General features: G+C 54.3%; 1 protein-coding gene across 1 annotated transcript; it reads right to left on the reverse strand.

Annotated features, from left to right (window-relative positions):
- Positions 1–531: 531 nt before the first annotated feature.
- HOMER3 (homer scaffold protein 3) lies at positions 532–15003 on the reverse strand. Its single transcript, XM_058040880.1, has 10 exons — positions 14974–15003; positions 9023–9167; positions 6831–6987; positions 6059–6190; positions 5420–5527; positions 5133–5254; positions 4583–4739; positions 3023–3133; positions 2626–2706; positions 532–2042 (listed from the first exon to the last, which is right to left on the reverse strand). Exons 2-10 carry the CDS (start codon positions 9034–9036, stop codon positions 1854–1856), a joined length of 1071 nt encoding a protein of 356 aa, XP_057896863.1. The 5' UTR covers positions 9037–9167; positions 14974–15003; the 3' UTR covers positions 532–1853.
- Between the last annotated feature and the right edge of the window lie 242 nt (positions 15004–15245).

A 15245-nucleotide genomic window follows, 5' to 3' on the forward strand; every position in this document is an offset into this window, starting at 1 on the left:
AAAACAAATGTAAAGCATTGAAATAAAAGAAATAGAGTTGAGTAAAGAGATGAGGCAGCAAGAGGAATGATGCTTAAAATAAAATAGGGAAGTTGTGGTAAAGCAGAGCCAGGGCCTCCCTCAGGCCTTGCTCAATGCCAGAGGCTGGGAAACATCTGGGGTAGTCCCAAATTTCTGAGATCAATCCTAAATTCCTGAGATTAATCCCAAATTTCTGGGACAATTCCCAAATTTCTGGGTAACTGCCAGATTTCTGGGTTAACCCTGAAACTTCTGAGATTAATCCCAATTTTCTGGGCAACTCCCAAACTTCTGGGATTAATCCCAAATTTCTGTGATAACTCCCAATTTTCTGTAATAACTCCTGGGTTTCTGGGGTCCCTCAGCCCCTCAGGGCACCGTCCCCATCTCTGTCCTTGGCCCCAGCTGGGCCCTGTCCCTGTCCCACACATCAGGACATCCCTGGGGGCTTCTTCCAATACAAAAAGGACCAAAAAATAGAAACAAAACCCCAAGAGCAGCTGAGATTTGCTCCATTTAATTTCAATTAACCTCACAGGTGCCAACCCAGCAGCTTGGTGCCCTCAGGGATGTCCCTTGTCCCAAATTCCCCGTGCTCAGCCCCAAATTTCCAGCAGTCCCGAAATCCTCTGTGCTCAGCTCATCCGAGCTGTGAAACCGCAGAATTTCCTCTGGGGAAATGCAGAATTTTCCAGAGTTCTCCTCCATCTCCGCTGCCCTGGGATGTGCAGGGGCTGGGAACGCCCAGGGTGGAGGAAGAGGAGGAGGAAGAGGAAGAGGAGGAAGAGGAAGTCAGTGCTGGCTGTGCCCAGCCAGGGGAGCAGGCAGGACCTGCCGAAGGCAAACGGTTCCTAAAAAACGACAGAAAAATCAACCCCAAAGGGCTCGGCCCCTGCCCTTAGAAAATGTAAAAACCCGGGGGCAGCTGTGGGGCCTGGCACCCCTGGGCACAGCTGGCACCGCTGGGCACAGCTGGCACCCCTGGGCTGGGCTCGGGTGCTCCGTGGAGAGGATTCGAGAACTTCAGGTGCTTCTTGGAGAGGATCTGGGGGTTCAGGTGCTCCATGGAGAGGATTTGGGGGTCCAGCTGCTCCCTGGAGAGGTTCAGGAGCTCCCTGGAGAAGATCTGGGGGCTCAGGTTCCCCCTGGAGAAGGTTTGGGCATTCAGGTGCTCCCTGGAGAGGATTTGAGGATTTCAGGTGCTCCCTGAAAAAGGTTCAGGGGCTCAGGTGCTCCCTGAAGAAGAACTGGGAGCTGAGGCTCTCCCTGGAGAGGATCTGAGGACTTTGGGTACTCCCTGGAGAGGATCTGGGGGTTCAGGAGCTCCGTGCCCTGCTCGGGGGCACCCTGGGCACTGAGTGCCCAGCCTGGTGCCCGCTCTGGCCGGGCAGCTGCTGGTGGGTGGCAAATCCTGCCCGGACAGGGCCGAGGCTGCTGGGTGCCCACGGGAGCTCTGGGTGGTGCCCACAGGAGCTCTCAGTGCCCAAAGGATCTTCCTTGCTGTCTGCAGGATCTCCCAGTGCCCACAGGAGCTCTTGGTGCCCAAAAGAGCTCTCAGTGGTGCCCACAGGATCTCTCTTGGTGCCCAAAGGATCTCTCAGTGCCCACAGGAGCTCTTGGTGATTCCCTCAGGATCTCTGGGTGGTGCCCACAGGAGCTCTCAGTGTCCAAAGGATCTTCCTTGGTGTCTGCAAGATCTCTCAGTGCCCACAGGAGCTCTGGGTGCCCTCAGGAGCTCTCGGTGGTGCTCAAGGATCTCTCAGTGCCCTCAGGGTCTGTGGTTGGTGCCCAGCCCCATCTGAGGTGCCCCTCTCCAGGGCTCTCGGCCCTGCTCAGTTGCTCTCCACCAGCTTGGCCAGGCCCTGCCTGAGCTCGCTGAGCTCGAAGATCTTCACATCCATGATCTCGGCCACCTTGGTGACCTCGTGGTGCACCCTGTCCCTGTGTGCCAGGCTCTCTGCCAAGCTCTGCTCTGCCAGCTGCAGCCGCTGCTCCAGCTCCGCGTTGCGGGCCTCCAGCTCCTGCGGGGACAGACACACAGACAGACAGACAGACAGACTGAGCGCCACCCCAGGGCCCTTCCTGAGCCGGGTCCCTGTCCTGGGTCACTGGGGGTGAGCTCTGTGCCCAGCCCTGCCCACGGGGTGAGGCTGTGGGAGGGCAGCTGTGCCCACAGGGGCCCCCCAGCCCGGTGGGGCTGGCTCTGGATCCTCTCCAGGCTGGTGGGATTGGCCCTGGATCCTCCCCAGGCTACTGGGGTTGGCCCTGGATCCTCCCCAGGCTACTGGGGTTGGCTCTGGATCCTCTCCAGCCTGGTGGGGCTGGCTCTGGATCCTCTCCAGCCTGGTGGGATTGGCCCTGGATCCTCTCCAGGCTTCTGGGATTGGCCCTGGATCCTCCCCAGGCTGGTGGGGTTGGCCCTGGAGCCTCCCTAGATGGGGATCCCACCCTGGATCCTCCCCAGCCTGGTGGGATTGGCACTGGAGCTGCTCTGGATCCTCCCCAGCCTGGTGGGATTGGCTCCATGACAGCCTGGGCAAAGCAGGGATGTCCCCAAGGTGCCGCCTCCCCCTTTACCTGCTCAGGTGCCACCTCCCCCTTTACCTGCAGCTTCTGCAGCGTCTCCTCGCGCTCGCCCTCGGCCTCCCAGCGGCCGCACCTCTGGCTCTTCAGCAGCTGGATCTCCTGGGGAAAATGGGGCATTTGTGATTGGCTTCTTGCAAATATTGGAGTGAATGTTGCGTATGTTGGTGTGAGAAGTGTGGGTTTATGACTGGAGGCCTCTTCCAGCCTGGTGATTCTGTGAATTCTGTGATTGAGGGAATTCTGAGCTGCCAAGATCCTGAGCCTCTCCACCCCAGCACACCCCTGTCCCTCAGAGCTCTGATAGCTGGGGGATCTGGCAGGTTTTGGGGGATCTGGCAGGTTTTGGGGGGTCTGGCAGGTTCTGGGGAGTTCTGACAGGCTTTGGGGGCTCTGACAGATTTTTTGGGGTTCTCACCTCATCCTTGGCCTTGAGCAGCAGCTCCAGCTCCTCCAGGCTCTGGCTCAGCTCCTCCTTGTTGTTGTCACTGGAGGAGTCGGGGGTGCCCTGAGCCTCCAGCTCTGCCACCTGCAAGGTGAAATCATTCCCGACCCCTCAATAATTCACTGCAGGGTGAAACCATTCCCTCGGGAATCTCCTGACCCCTCAATAACTCACTGCAAGGGGAAATCATTCCCTCAGGAATTTCCTCACCCTCAGCACCACCACCATGGTCCGCCCTCCCTGCAAACCCACCTGACTTTCACCTGGCAGCTCCTGCTTGGAGCTGGGAGGAAAACAATTCCAGAATGGGATCACGCCCATTTTGTGGCTCAAAAAACCATTTTGTGCTCAAAAAAACCCCACTTTAGAGACCGTGCCTGTGCTTTCTGCAGGAATTGTGCACTCCAGCACAGCTGGGCTGGCTCACACCCAGCCCCTGAGCCCCTCCAGCTCCATTTGGAGATCTCCAAAAGCTCTGGAGCTGCTGCAGAGCTGGGCTGAAGGGTTTGCCCAGGAGAGCTCTCCTGGAAAATGCAGCTTGGTGCCCTGGATTATTCATGAGCAGGATTCATTTTTAAAATGGTTCTGTTCTTGCTGGGGCTGCTCTGAGCTCTGCAGACAGCTCCGAGGAGCTCACCCAGACCGGGAGCAGATCCTGCAATTCCCTGAGTGTCAGGGCGGCCAGAACCAAAACAAAATGTCCTGATTTTGAACACCAAAATGTCCTGATTTTGGGACAATGATGGAGGTGTTTCACTGAGTTATGGTTTCTTCTGTGATCCTGCCAAGGCCCCGGGAATCCTGAGGGAACGCTGAGGGAGGAGTGTTGGGAATAACACCGGGGAATCCTGAGGGAGGGATGTTGGAAATTCTGAGGGAGCCCTGAGGGAATCCTGAGGGAGGGATGTTGGGAATAACCCCAGGGAATCCTGAGATAATCCTGAGGGGTGGATGTTGGAAATCCTGAGAGAATCCTGAGGGAGGGATGTTGGGGATCCCAAGGGAATCCTGAGGGAGGGATGTTGGGAATAACACCGGGGAATCCTGAGGGAGGGATGTTGGAAATTCTGAGGGAATCCTGAGGGAGGGATGTTGGGAATAACACCGGGAAATCCTGAGGAATGGGTGTTGGGAATCCTGAGGGAACCCTGAGGGAATCCTGAGGGAGGGATGTTGGGAATAACACCAGGGAATTCTGAGGGAGGTATGTTGGAAATTCTGAGGGAATCCAGAGGGAGGGATGTTGGGAATAACACTGGGGAATCCTGAGGCAATCCTGAGGGAATCCTGAAGGAGGGATGTTGGGAATAACACTGGGGAATCCTGAGGCAATCCTGAGGGAATCCAGAGGGAGGGATGTTGGGAATCCTGAGGGATGGATATTGGAGATCTTGAGGAAGGATGTTGGGGATCCTGAGGGAATCCTGAGGGAACCCTGAGGGATGGATGTTGTTGGTCCCAAGGGAGGGATGGCGGGTGCTGTCCCCCAGCCATGCCCACCCCAGCCCCCGTGTCCCTGTCCCCCGGGCTCACCCGCTGGCGCAGCGCCTCCGTCTCCTCCTGGTAGGCCGCCAGCTCCTTCTTCCACTGCTCCACGCTGGCGTTGGCCTCGTGCAGCGCCGCCACCAGCTTGGAGTTGTTGTCCTGCAGGCTGAAGAACTCGGCCTCCCACTGCACCTCGCTCACCGAGCTGGGGATGGAGGGGAAAACATTCCGAGATTGGTTCTGGGATTGATTCTGTGAATGATTCTGGCATTGATTCTGGGATTCTGGGATTGATTCTGGGATTCTAGAATTGATTCTGTGATTCTCTGATTCTGTGATTCTGGGTTTGATTCTGTGATCGATGTGGGATTCTGTGATTCTGCGATTGATTCTGGGATTCTGTGATTCTCTAAATGGTTCTGTGAATCTGTGAATGATTCTGGGATTGAGTCTGGGATTCTGTGATTCTGTGAATCCAGCCCAGGCTTTGAGCAGCAGGCAGAGAGAATGGAAAGTGCAGAACGGATCAGAATAATTTGGGATGACAAAACCGAGCACCCAGCCCTGGCAGAGGGGAGAGTTTGGGGCTCAGCCTCACCCCTCGGAGAGCATCTTCTTCAGCCTCTCCTTCTCGGTGCTGATCTCCACGTCCGCGCTCTGGCTGCGGAACAGCTTGTCCTCCCCGGGCCCGTTGGAGCTGATGATGGGGCTGGGCAGCACCTGGGGGGAAAAGCAGGTACAGGTGATGAGGATGGGGCTGGGAGGAAGGACAGGTGATGATGATGGAGCTGGTCAGCACCTGGGGGCAAGGACAGGGACAGGTGGGCACCTCCAGCAGGGTCACCTCCCTTTTCCTCCCCTTTTCTCCCCATTCCCCAGCCTCACCTGGTGGGAAGGGAGGCTCAGGGCAGGGTTGGTGAGCTCAGTTTTGTCCTGGCATTTCTCCCTGGCCACACGAGCTGCCTCCTTCACCTCCTGGAACTTCTCTGCAAACTGCAGGGGAAGGGGAGAGTCACCCTGGGGCTGGGGACCAGCAGAGTAATATAATACAAACTGTATTTATATTATAGAAATATTATATAAACATATAATACGCAATATATTATATAAATATATAGTGATGCTCTGCCTGCAGCCTCGTTTAAAACACTTCTGAACTTCTCTCCAACACCAAAATTCAGGGATTTGATTGAGTTTGGCACTCGGGGCCGTGGGCTCAGCACAGAAGCAGCCCCAGCTCCCTTTGTGGTGCCCAAACCCCTCTGCAAACACAACTCCAAAGCTGTTTTTGGAACTTTTGCACCTTGAATTCCATCCCAGCCCGGTGAGAACAGCACTCAGCAGGTGCCTGAGGATCTTCTGGAGGGGTTTCTCCAGGGGAGGGTCACTGAGCTCACCTGGGAAGGGTTCCCACAGGTTTCCCAGGCTCCTGAGCTCACCTGGGACAGGTTCTCCAGGTTCCCCAGGTTCCCAGGTCTCACCCGGCTCAGGATCCCAGGTCTCCCCATGTTCCCCAGGCCTCACCTGGCTCAGGTGCTGCTCGGAGGCGAAGCCCAGCCCGTACACCGTGTTGGCCCTGCTGTCAGCCCACTGCCCGAACTTCTGCGAGGTCTTGGTGAACGTCATGTTGGGGGTGATGGTGCTGTTGATGATGGCCTGGGCAGGGGACAGCGGGGCATCGATCAGGGAATCCGTCAGGGAATCATTGATCAGGGGATTGATCAGGGGACTGATCAGGGAATCCATCAGGGAATCATTGATCAGGGGATCGATCAGGGAATCCATCAGGGAATCATTGATCAGGGGATTGATCAGGGGATTGATCAGGGGATTGATCAGGGAATCCGTCAGGGAATTAGTCGGGGAATCAATCAGGGAATTGATCATGGAATCATTGATCAGGGAGTCAGGAGATCAGCCAGGGAATTGATCAGGGAATCAGTGAGGGAGTCAGGGAATCAGGCAGGGGATCAATCAAGGAGTCAGGGGATCAATCAGGGAATCAATCAAGGAGTCAGGGCCTCAGGGAATCAAACAGGGAATCAGGGAACCGATCAGAGAATCAGCTGCTTTTGCGAGGGGAACAGCTGGGGTTTTTGGGGAAAAGCTGCTTTTTGTGGGGGGAAACTGCTTTTCTAGGGCCACAGCTGTTTTTTAAGGACACAGCTGCTTGTTAGGGCACAGCTGCTCTTTAGGGACACAGCCGTTTTTCGGGGGGACAGCTGTTATTTTAAGGACACTTAAAGCCATTATTTCAGGGACAGAGCTGCCAAGCAGTGCCCGGGGCAGCGCCCACCTTGGTGCCCCCCACGCTGATGATCCTGTAGACGCTGCGGGTGGCATCGTAGAAGTAGGAGACGGTCAGGGCGTGTTTGCTGGCCGGGATCCAGTTCCTCTTGGTGGCCGGGTCGATCTGGAACACGTGGGCCCTGGTGCTGAAGATGGGCTGCTCCCTGTGGGATGGAAACCGTGGGTTCACAGGGGCAGGACTGCAGCTGAACTTTATATTGAAAATTTACACCAACAGGGCTGTGAATCCTGACTTTATAGGGTTAAAATTTCAGCTGAGGGTCCTGATTCATATTGAAGTTAGATACACCAACAGGGCTGTGAATCATGATTTTATAGGGTTAAAATTTCAGCTGAGGGTCAGAGCCAGTTCATATTAGAATCCTGATTTTATAGGGTTTGGATTTCAGGTCAGAACCAATTCATATTGAAGTTAGATACACCAACAGGAGAGCAGGGCTTTGAATCTTGATTTTATAGGGCTAAAATTTCAGCTGAGAGTCAGAACCAATTCACACTGAAGTTAGATACACCAACAGAGCTGTGAATTGTGATTTTATAGGGTTAGGATTTCAGCTGAGGGTCAGAACTAATTCATATTGAAGTTAGGTACACCAACAGGAGAACAATGCTTTCAATCATGATTTTATAGCATCAGGATTTCAGCTGAGGGTCAGAACCAATTCATATTGGAATCCTGATTTTATAGGGTTAGGATTTCAGGTCAGAACCAATTCACACTGAAGTAAGATACACCAGGGCTGTTGAATCCTGATTTTACAAGGTTAGGATTTCAGCTGAGGTTCAGAACCAATTCCCACTGAAGTTAGATATCCCAGTGATAGGTTGGTGATTATTAGATGTTTAAATCTGTTGTAGAAATAACAACTTGAGCTAATTGCTCTATCATGAGCTCCTTTGTGGAAGGAAGTGGAGCAAGGGAAGCATTACAGGAATTACTGGAAGCAGCAGAACAGTGCCCAGCACCTGGGCTCTGTTAACCCATCACAAAGCAGGGGCTTGGATGGTGCCAGAGACCCGAGGAAGACATTCCTGACTTCATCCCTGGCCCAGTTAGAGACCACTGACCCAATTAGAGAGAAGAACCGCACACGTGTGAGGGACTAATAACCTCATTTTACACAGAGCGGGGATGGGAGGGGCTGGGCTGATGCAAATGGATTATTTTGGGAAGTAAAGGGAAGGCGAGAGCCTTGTGCAGCACAGTCACACGTTTCAGAGCCGTGTGTGATTTCTGCTCTCGGCGATCCAGGGTGAGGGCAGCTGAGGGAAGGGGAAGTGCAGCAATTTCCTGCCTTGCTCCCTTCCCTCTGTCCCGGTCAGGTGCCAGCCAGCCCTGCAGGGGCTCTGCCCGGAACAGAGACCATTATGTAATAATCACAGATCCTCTGAGCCACGGCTCTCCCAGGAAAACCCCGGGAAGCTGAGGGAAACTCAGAGGAAAGAATTCCTACAATTATTGCCTCTCTTTCTGTAACCATTTATTGAAACGGGACAATCCCTGTGGCAGGGAGGAATGAGGAGACTCCATCTTATCAGGGGGTTAATTAATTACTTTGTGATACTATATTATTCTATATTATATTACATTATATTACACTGCATCTACACTGAATCTGCCCAGCACTCAAACCACCCTCACCGTGGCTGAGCAATCCCCACATTGCATTCTGCTCTGGCATAACCACAGGCACAGAAAATGGTAAGAATTGTGTTTTTCCTTTCTCTGAGGTTCAGAGAACGTGAAACCCAAAAATATTCTTGGGAATAATTGTGCCTTGCTCTTCTCTGTGCAGAGCAATGTGGGGCTATTTCCTGACAGGCCAAGGAACCAAACACCATCACTGTGGGTGAGCAATCCCCACATTGCATTCTGCTCTGGCACAAACACAGGCACAGCAAATGACGCTGCTCCCTGCCCACCCCAGGGGCTCCCAGCAGCCTGTCCCATCAATCCCAACACTCAGCAGTGGAATATTTGATTTCCTCCCAGCCCTGGCTCAGGTTTCTCCCCCTGCCCTCACTCTCTGCCTGCATTTCTGGAGTGAGATTCCGATTTCCCAGGCTCTGTTTCCACGCGGATCACGACCTATCTTTGGCACACAGAGAAATGGCTATTTCTGCCCCCAAAGCCCCAAACGCCGGGCTGGCTTTGGGCAGGAGCCAGGCAGGATTTACCGGGTTGCTGACATTGGTTAGTAGGGGCGGGAGGCTGGGGCTGGCGCAGTTAGTGGGGCGTCCCCTCCTCCAGCAGCTGCTCCTCGGGGCTCTCTCAGCTGCTCTGGGGCTCCTTCCCAGCGCTGCCTCCACAGGGATTCATTCCCTGGCAAGGGAAAAACCCAGAGTTATTTGTGGTTTGTTATTCCCGACGCCCGCAGGCAGCCCCCAGGGCTCACAGAGCTGCTGGTCTGCAGTGGCTCCTCAGCACTGGACACGGTTTATTCCCTGTTGTGGGGGACATTTGGGTGAGCCGAGCACGGGGCAAACCCCCCTGGCTGCAGGGAAGGGGCCACAGGAGCCTCCAGGGCTCCCGGCCAAGCCCACGTGGTGCTGCTGATGGAAATCCCTCCTGGAGTCATTGCTCGGGCACAGCAGCTGTTCCTGGGCCCCTGTCCGGCCTGGAGCCCTGTCCCTGTGTCCCTGTGTCCCTGTCCATCCTGTCCCTGTGTCCCTGTCCATCCAGGATCCTGTCCCCGTGTCCTGTCCATCCTGTCCCTGTGTCCCTGTCCATCCTGTCCCTGTGTCCCTGTCCATTCTGCAGCCCTGTCCCCGTGTCCCTGTCCATCCAGGATCCTGTCCCTGTCCGTCCCAGAGTCCTGTCCATCCTGTCCCTGTGTCCCTGTCCATCCAGGATCCTGTCCCTGTGTCCTGTCCATCCTGTCCCCGTGTCCCTGTCCGTCCCGGAGTCCTGTCCATCCTGTCCCTGTGTCCTGTCCATCCTGTCCCTGTCCATGTGTCCTGTCCATCCTGCAGTCCTGTCCCTGTGTCCCTGTCCATCCTGGATCCCATGCCTGTGTCCTGTCCATCCTGCAGCCCTGTCCCTGTGTCCTGTCCATCCTGTCCCTGTGTCCCTATCCATCCTGGATCCCATGCCTGTGTCCTGTCCATCCTGCAGTCCTGTCCCTGTCCGTCCCGGAGTCCTGTCCATCCTGACCCTGTCCATCCAGACCCTGTCTCTGTCCCTCCATGCCCTCTCCAGCTCTCCTGGAGCCTTTCAGGCTCTGGGATCAGCTCCAAGGTTCCTCTGGACCTTCCCTTCTCCAGCCTTGGGCACCTGCAGGGTCCAGGGGCAGCCCCAGCTGCTCCGGGGATTCCACCCCAGCCCTTCCCATCACCTCCAGCCCGAAACACAGAGAGGGCAGGTGAGGACAGAGGGACAGAGGGACACTCAGGGGGTGACGGCCAGGGCTGAGCTGCTCCCCAAACACCACCAAGCTTCCCAGAGCAGCTCGGGGGTCCCCACTCCCGTTCCCCTCCCTGAAATGCTGACTGCCCTTCCCTGCTCAGGGCCGCAGTGAAGGGTGGGTAAATAAATGTGCAAATAAAGGGATAAATAACGGTGTAAATGAAACCCCTGGCAGCGGGGCTGGCCTTGGCAGATAAGCGAGGAGGAGCAGAGCAAAGGCTGGCAGGACACAGATCTGGTGGCACTGGAGGGGATCCAGGGCCCTCCCCAGGATACAACAGCCCGGGGAGATTACAAATGACCAGTGAATATCCACTGAACGAGGGGATATGCACTGCAGGAAGGGGTTAAATGCTGCGTTTTTAACACGTTCTGAGCTGGAACGTTTAGCCTTGGTTCTATTTTAAGGGTAAGGAAGGGGGGAGTTGTGAATCGCTGCAACTTCTCTCAGTGGGTATCCACTGAAAGAACCCCTTCTTTTAGTGAATATCCATTAAAAACACCCCTGTATTTAGTGAATACCCTTTAGAATCACCCCTTCTTTTAGTGGATATCCTTTAAAAGAACCCCTTAATTTAGTGAACATCATTTAAAAGCATCCCTTGTTTTAATGGATGTCCGAAGAGGATCCAGGGAAGGTCCCAAGGAATGTTTGCTATCTGTGATTTCTTATCTGTGATTTCTGATTTGTTATCTGTTATCTGTTATCTGTGCCCTCAGTTGTGGGTCTGGGCAGAGCAGCAGTGCCCCAGCAGGGCAGGGTGAGGAGAGCTGGGGACACGGTGACACAGGGCCAGGAGGGACAGATGGCACCGATGGCACCAAGCAGGGCCAGCACTGGCACCAGGCTGTGCCCAGGGAGCAGCGGGCACGGGAGGCGCCAGGGGCTGGCAGGGACAGGAGCCAGCCCTGCCACAATGTCACACGGGCTGTCCTGCCACAGATGTCACACGGACTGTCCTGACATGAGTGTCACACAGCCAGCCCTGCCACAATGCCACACGGGCTGTCCAGCCCTGCCACAATGCCACACGGGGTGGGCTGCCATGGGTGTCACACTGTCTGTCCTGTCCTGCCACAGTGTCACACTGTCTGTCCTGTCCTCCCACAATGTCACACTGTCTGTCCTCGCTGTCCCCGAGTGTCCTGGCCCGGGCTCTGCCCTCCCACCCTCAGGGGCCTCTCCCTGAGTGGGGTCTGCAGGACAGGGATGGGCGAGGGGGACGGGGATGAGAGGAACGGGACAGAAAGGAGAACAGGACAGGAGTGAGCGTGAGCAGAGCAGGAATGAGAACAGGACAGGAATAAATGAGAGTGAGCAGGACAGAAGTGAGAACAGGACAGGAATGAGTGTGAGCAGGAATGAGAGCAGGACAGGAATGAGAACAGGACAGGAATAAATGAGTGTGAGCAGGACAGAAGTGAGAACAGGACAGGAATGAGTGTGAGCAGGACAGGAATAAATGAGAGTGAGCAGGACAGGAATAAATGAGAGTGAGCAGCACAGGATGAGCCCAGCCCTGGCCATGCTGAGTCAGCGGAGAGCCCAGCCTGGGGCTGAGCCAGGCTCTGCCTGCCCTGCCCGAGGGAGAACCCCCAGGAATCCCTGAAGGAAAATCCCCAGGAATCCCAGAGGAGGGAAAGATCCCCCAGGAATCCCAGAAGGAAAGATCCCCCAGGAATCCCAGAAGGAAAGATCCCCCAGCAATGCCAGCCCAGGCCAGGCCGAGCCCAGCACCCCACGGCAGAACTGGGGCACGGAGCGGGGCCGGGAGCCCAACCCTGCTCCTCCTCCTCCTGCTGCTGCAGGGCTGTCTGTCTGTCTGTCTGTCTGTCTGCCTGCTCTCCTTTTATCTCCCTCGGCAGCCCCGGGAGCTGCTGCCTGCCTGCCTGCCTGTCTGTCTGTCTGCCTGTCTGTCTGTCAGTGCTGCCGATAAACTCAGCCCCAGCTCCTTCCCTCTGCCTTCCTTCCCCCCAAATTCCAGCCCTGCAGAGCCCCTGGGGCTGCAGGAGAATCCCTGACCCGATCCCTGTCCTGGGCCTGGAGCTGGGCTTGGGTGACCCCGTTCAGGATATTCCACAGCCCATATCCACAATTCAGGATACTCCACAATTCTACCCAGGATATTCCACAGCCCAGGATATTCCACATTTCAACCCAGGATATTCCGTATCCCAGGATATTCCACAATTCTACCCAGGATATTCCATAGCCCAGGATATTCCACATTTCAACCCAGGATATTCCACATTTCAACCCAGGATATTCCACAATTCAATTTAGGATATTCCACAGCCCAGGATATTCCACAATTCAACCCAGCATATTCCACAGCCCATATCCACAATTCAGGATACTCCACGATTCTACCCAGGGTATTCCACAGCCCAGGACATTCCACATTTCAAGCCAGGATATTCCACAATCCAGGATATTCCATATCTCAGGATATCCCACAATTCAACCCAGGATATTCCGTATCCCAGGATATTCCACATTTCAACCCAGGATATTCCACAATTCAATCCAGGATTTTCCACAATTAAATTCAGGATATTCCATAGCCCAGGATATCCCACGATTCCTCCCCGGGACGCTGAACTGCAGAAGTGCTTTGGGGACAAGGTCTGCATTCCAAAAATGAATTTAGGGCTTTGGGAATAAAGTTTGGGAAGATAGATTTGGGGGTTTGGGGTCAAATTTTGGGTTCCAAATCAGGATCAGGGGCTCTGGGTACAGGGTTTGGGTTCCAAAGCAGGATTTGGGTAAAAAGGTTTGGGTTCCAAACCAGGATTTGGGGTTTTGGGTACAGGGTTTGGGTTCCAAAGCAGGAATTTGGGGCTCTGGGTACAAAGTTTGGGACCCAAATCAGGATTTGGGTAAAAAGGTTTGGGTTCCAAACCAGGATTTGGGGCTTTGGGTACAGGGTTTGGGTTCCGAATCAGGAATTTGGGATTTTGGGTACAGGGTTTGGGTTCCAAATCAGGGTTTGGGTTCCAAATCAGGAATTTGGGATTTTGGGTACAAGGTTTGGGTTCCAAATCAGGAATTTGGGATTTTGGGCACAGGGTTTGGGTTCCAAACCAGGATTTGGGATTTTGGGCACAAAGTTTGGGTTCCAAACCAGGGTTTCCCCTCCCCAGGAGGGTTCCCAGGCTGTGACCTTGGCCAGAGCAGCTCCAGGAACAGGATCCGGCTCTCCCCCATTCCCTGGAGATTCCTGGGCAGCTGCTCCGGCCCAGGGACAGCCCCAGCAAGGTCACACACACCCCCAAGGCTTCAAAACCCCAAATAAACGGAATTTTCTGGAATTCTGGAGCCTCCCGGGTGTCCCCTTCCTCCTCCTGCTCTGGGACACAAACGCTGCTACCGCGGAATGAAAATTTTAAAAATTTAAAATTTAATTTAGCAATTAAAATTTAAAAATCAAAGCCAGGCTGCAGCTCAGGAATTCTTCAACGATCGCAGAAAAAAAAATGCCCGGCAACGGGAAAATGAGAATTAGAGAAACAGGAAAATGAGAATTACAGGAGTGGAGATTTAATATATTAACATATTGCTTTAAAAATAATTTAACTAAAATCAGCTCCCTGAAGGTGATTTTTAAATCTCCTTTGTAGCCAGAATTATGGAAATCGTGCTGGAATTTCAGAGTTATGGAAATTTTTAAAAAAAGGAAAGGGGAAAATTTTTAAAAAGGAAAACAGAAAATTTAAAAAAAAATAAGAAAAGGGAATTTTTTAAATAAAGGAAAACAGAAAATTTTTTAAAAAGAAGAATGGTAAGTTTTAAAAAAGGAAAAGGAGCCCCCAGGAATGTGATTTATCCAAAGCCCAGGCTGGGAGGGAATGATCTGCCAGGATTCCTCCAGACTCGACCGCACGAGAAACTCCAACAACGCCGGGTCCGAAAAGCGGCTGAGGCTGAGAGCTGGGACGGGACTCAAACCCAGCCTGAGCTCCTGCCAGCGCCAAAATCCACCGAAATCCACCAAAATCCACACAGCGCCACATCCCCGCAGCAGGATCTCAAACCCCAAAACCCCAAACATCCAAATCCCAAACCCCAAACTCAAACACCAAAACCCCAAACTCTAAAACCCCAACACCAAAATCCCAAACTCTAAAACCCCAACACCAAAATCCCAAACCCCAAAATTCCAAACCCCAAATCCCGAAATCCCAAACGCTAAAATCCCAACACCAAAATCCCAACACCAAAATCCCAAACCCCAAAATCCCAAATACCAACACCAAAATTCCAAACCCCAAAATCCCAAATCCCAAGCCCCGAAATCCCAAATTCCAGAATTTCCCTCCCGTTCGCGAACCGAACCCCGGGCAGTTTCCAGCAGCTCCCAGCCCCAAGCGCAGCCGGGATCCATTTTCCTGCATCCAGAGCCGCCACAAACCCCACAAAAACCCGAAATTTGAACTCCGGGAAAGTTTTCGGGCGCAGCCCCGCTCCAGCCCTCCCGGCCCGGGTTCCGCAGATCCCGGAGCTTTCCCCTCCGCAGGAATTAATTTAAGGAACTTGCAGCAACTCGCCCTCGGCCGCCTCCCTGCCCCAGGAATAAAAGGGAGGCGAAACTTTGCAGCTGGAGCGCGGAAAAAAAGCGATTTAACCCTTGAGCTGCCGTCCCCGCCGCCTCAGAAGCGATGAACAGCGAAATAACAAAGGGAGGAACAAAAGCGGGGCAGGGACGGCGGCCGCGGCTCTCACCCCATCCCCGCCGGCACCGCTCCGCTCCCGCCGCCTCCTCCTCCTCTTCCTCCTCCTTCTCCCCTTCCTCTTTCTTTCTGTCTTTCTCCGGATCCGGATGCTCTTTAAATTTCCTCCGGAATTTCACTTTGAAGCGTTGCAGCTGCTGCAGCTGCTGCTGCTGCTCCGCGGCACCGGGAGCGGCTCCGGCACCGGGAGGGGCTCCGGGATCGGCACCGGCTCCGGGCGAGGCTCCAGGACCGGGAGCGGCACCGGTACCGGGAGCGGCCCCG

The sequence above is a fragment of the Melospiza georgiana genome, chromosome 26 (genome assembly GCF_028018845.1).
Source record: "Melospiza georgiana isolate bMelGeo1 chromosome 26, bMelGeo1.pri, whole genome shotgun sequence".
NCBI lineage: Eukaryota > Metazoa > Chordata > Aves > Passeriformes > Passerellidae > Melospiza > Melospiza georgiana.

Bases quoted from the DNA above. Each gene is read 5' to 3' on its own strand.
- HOMER3 (XM_058040880.1), bottom strand. The intron at 2,707-3,022 runs GTGAGAACCCCA...CATTTTCCCCAG, and splicing joins TGCTCAAGGCCAAGGATGAG to GAGATCCAGCTGCTGAAGAG. The intron at 2,043-2,625 runs GTAAAGGGGGAG...CTGTCCCCGCAG, and splicing joins AGACGCTGCAGAAGCTGCAG to GAGCTGGAGGCCCGCAACGC.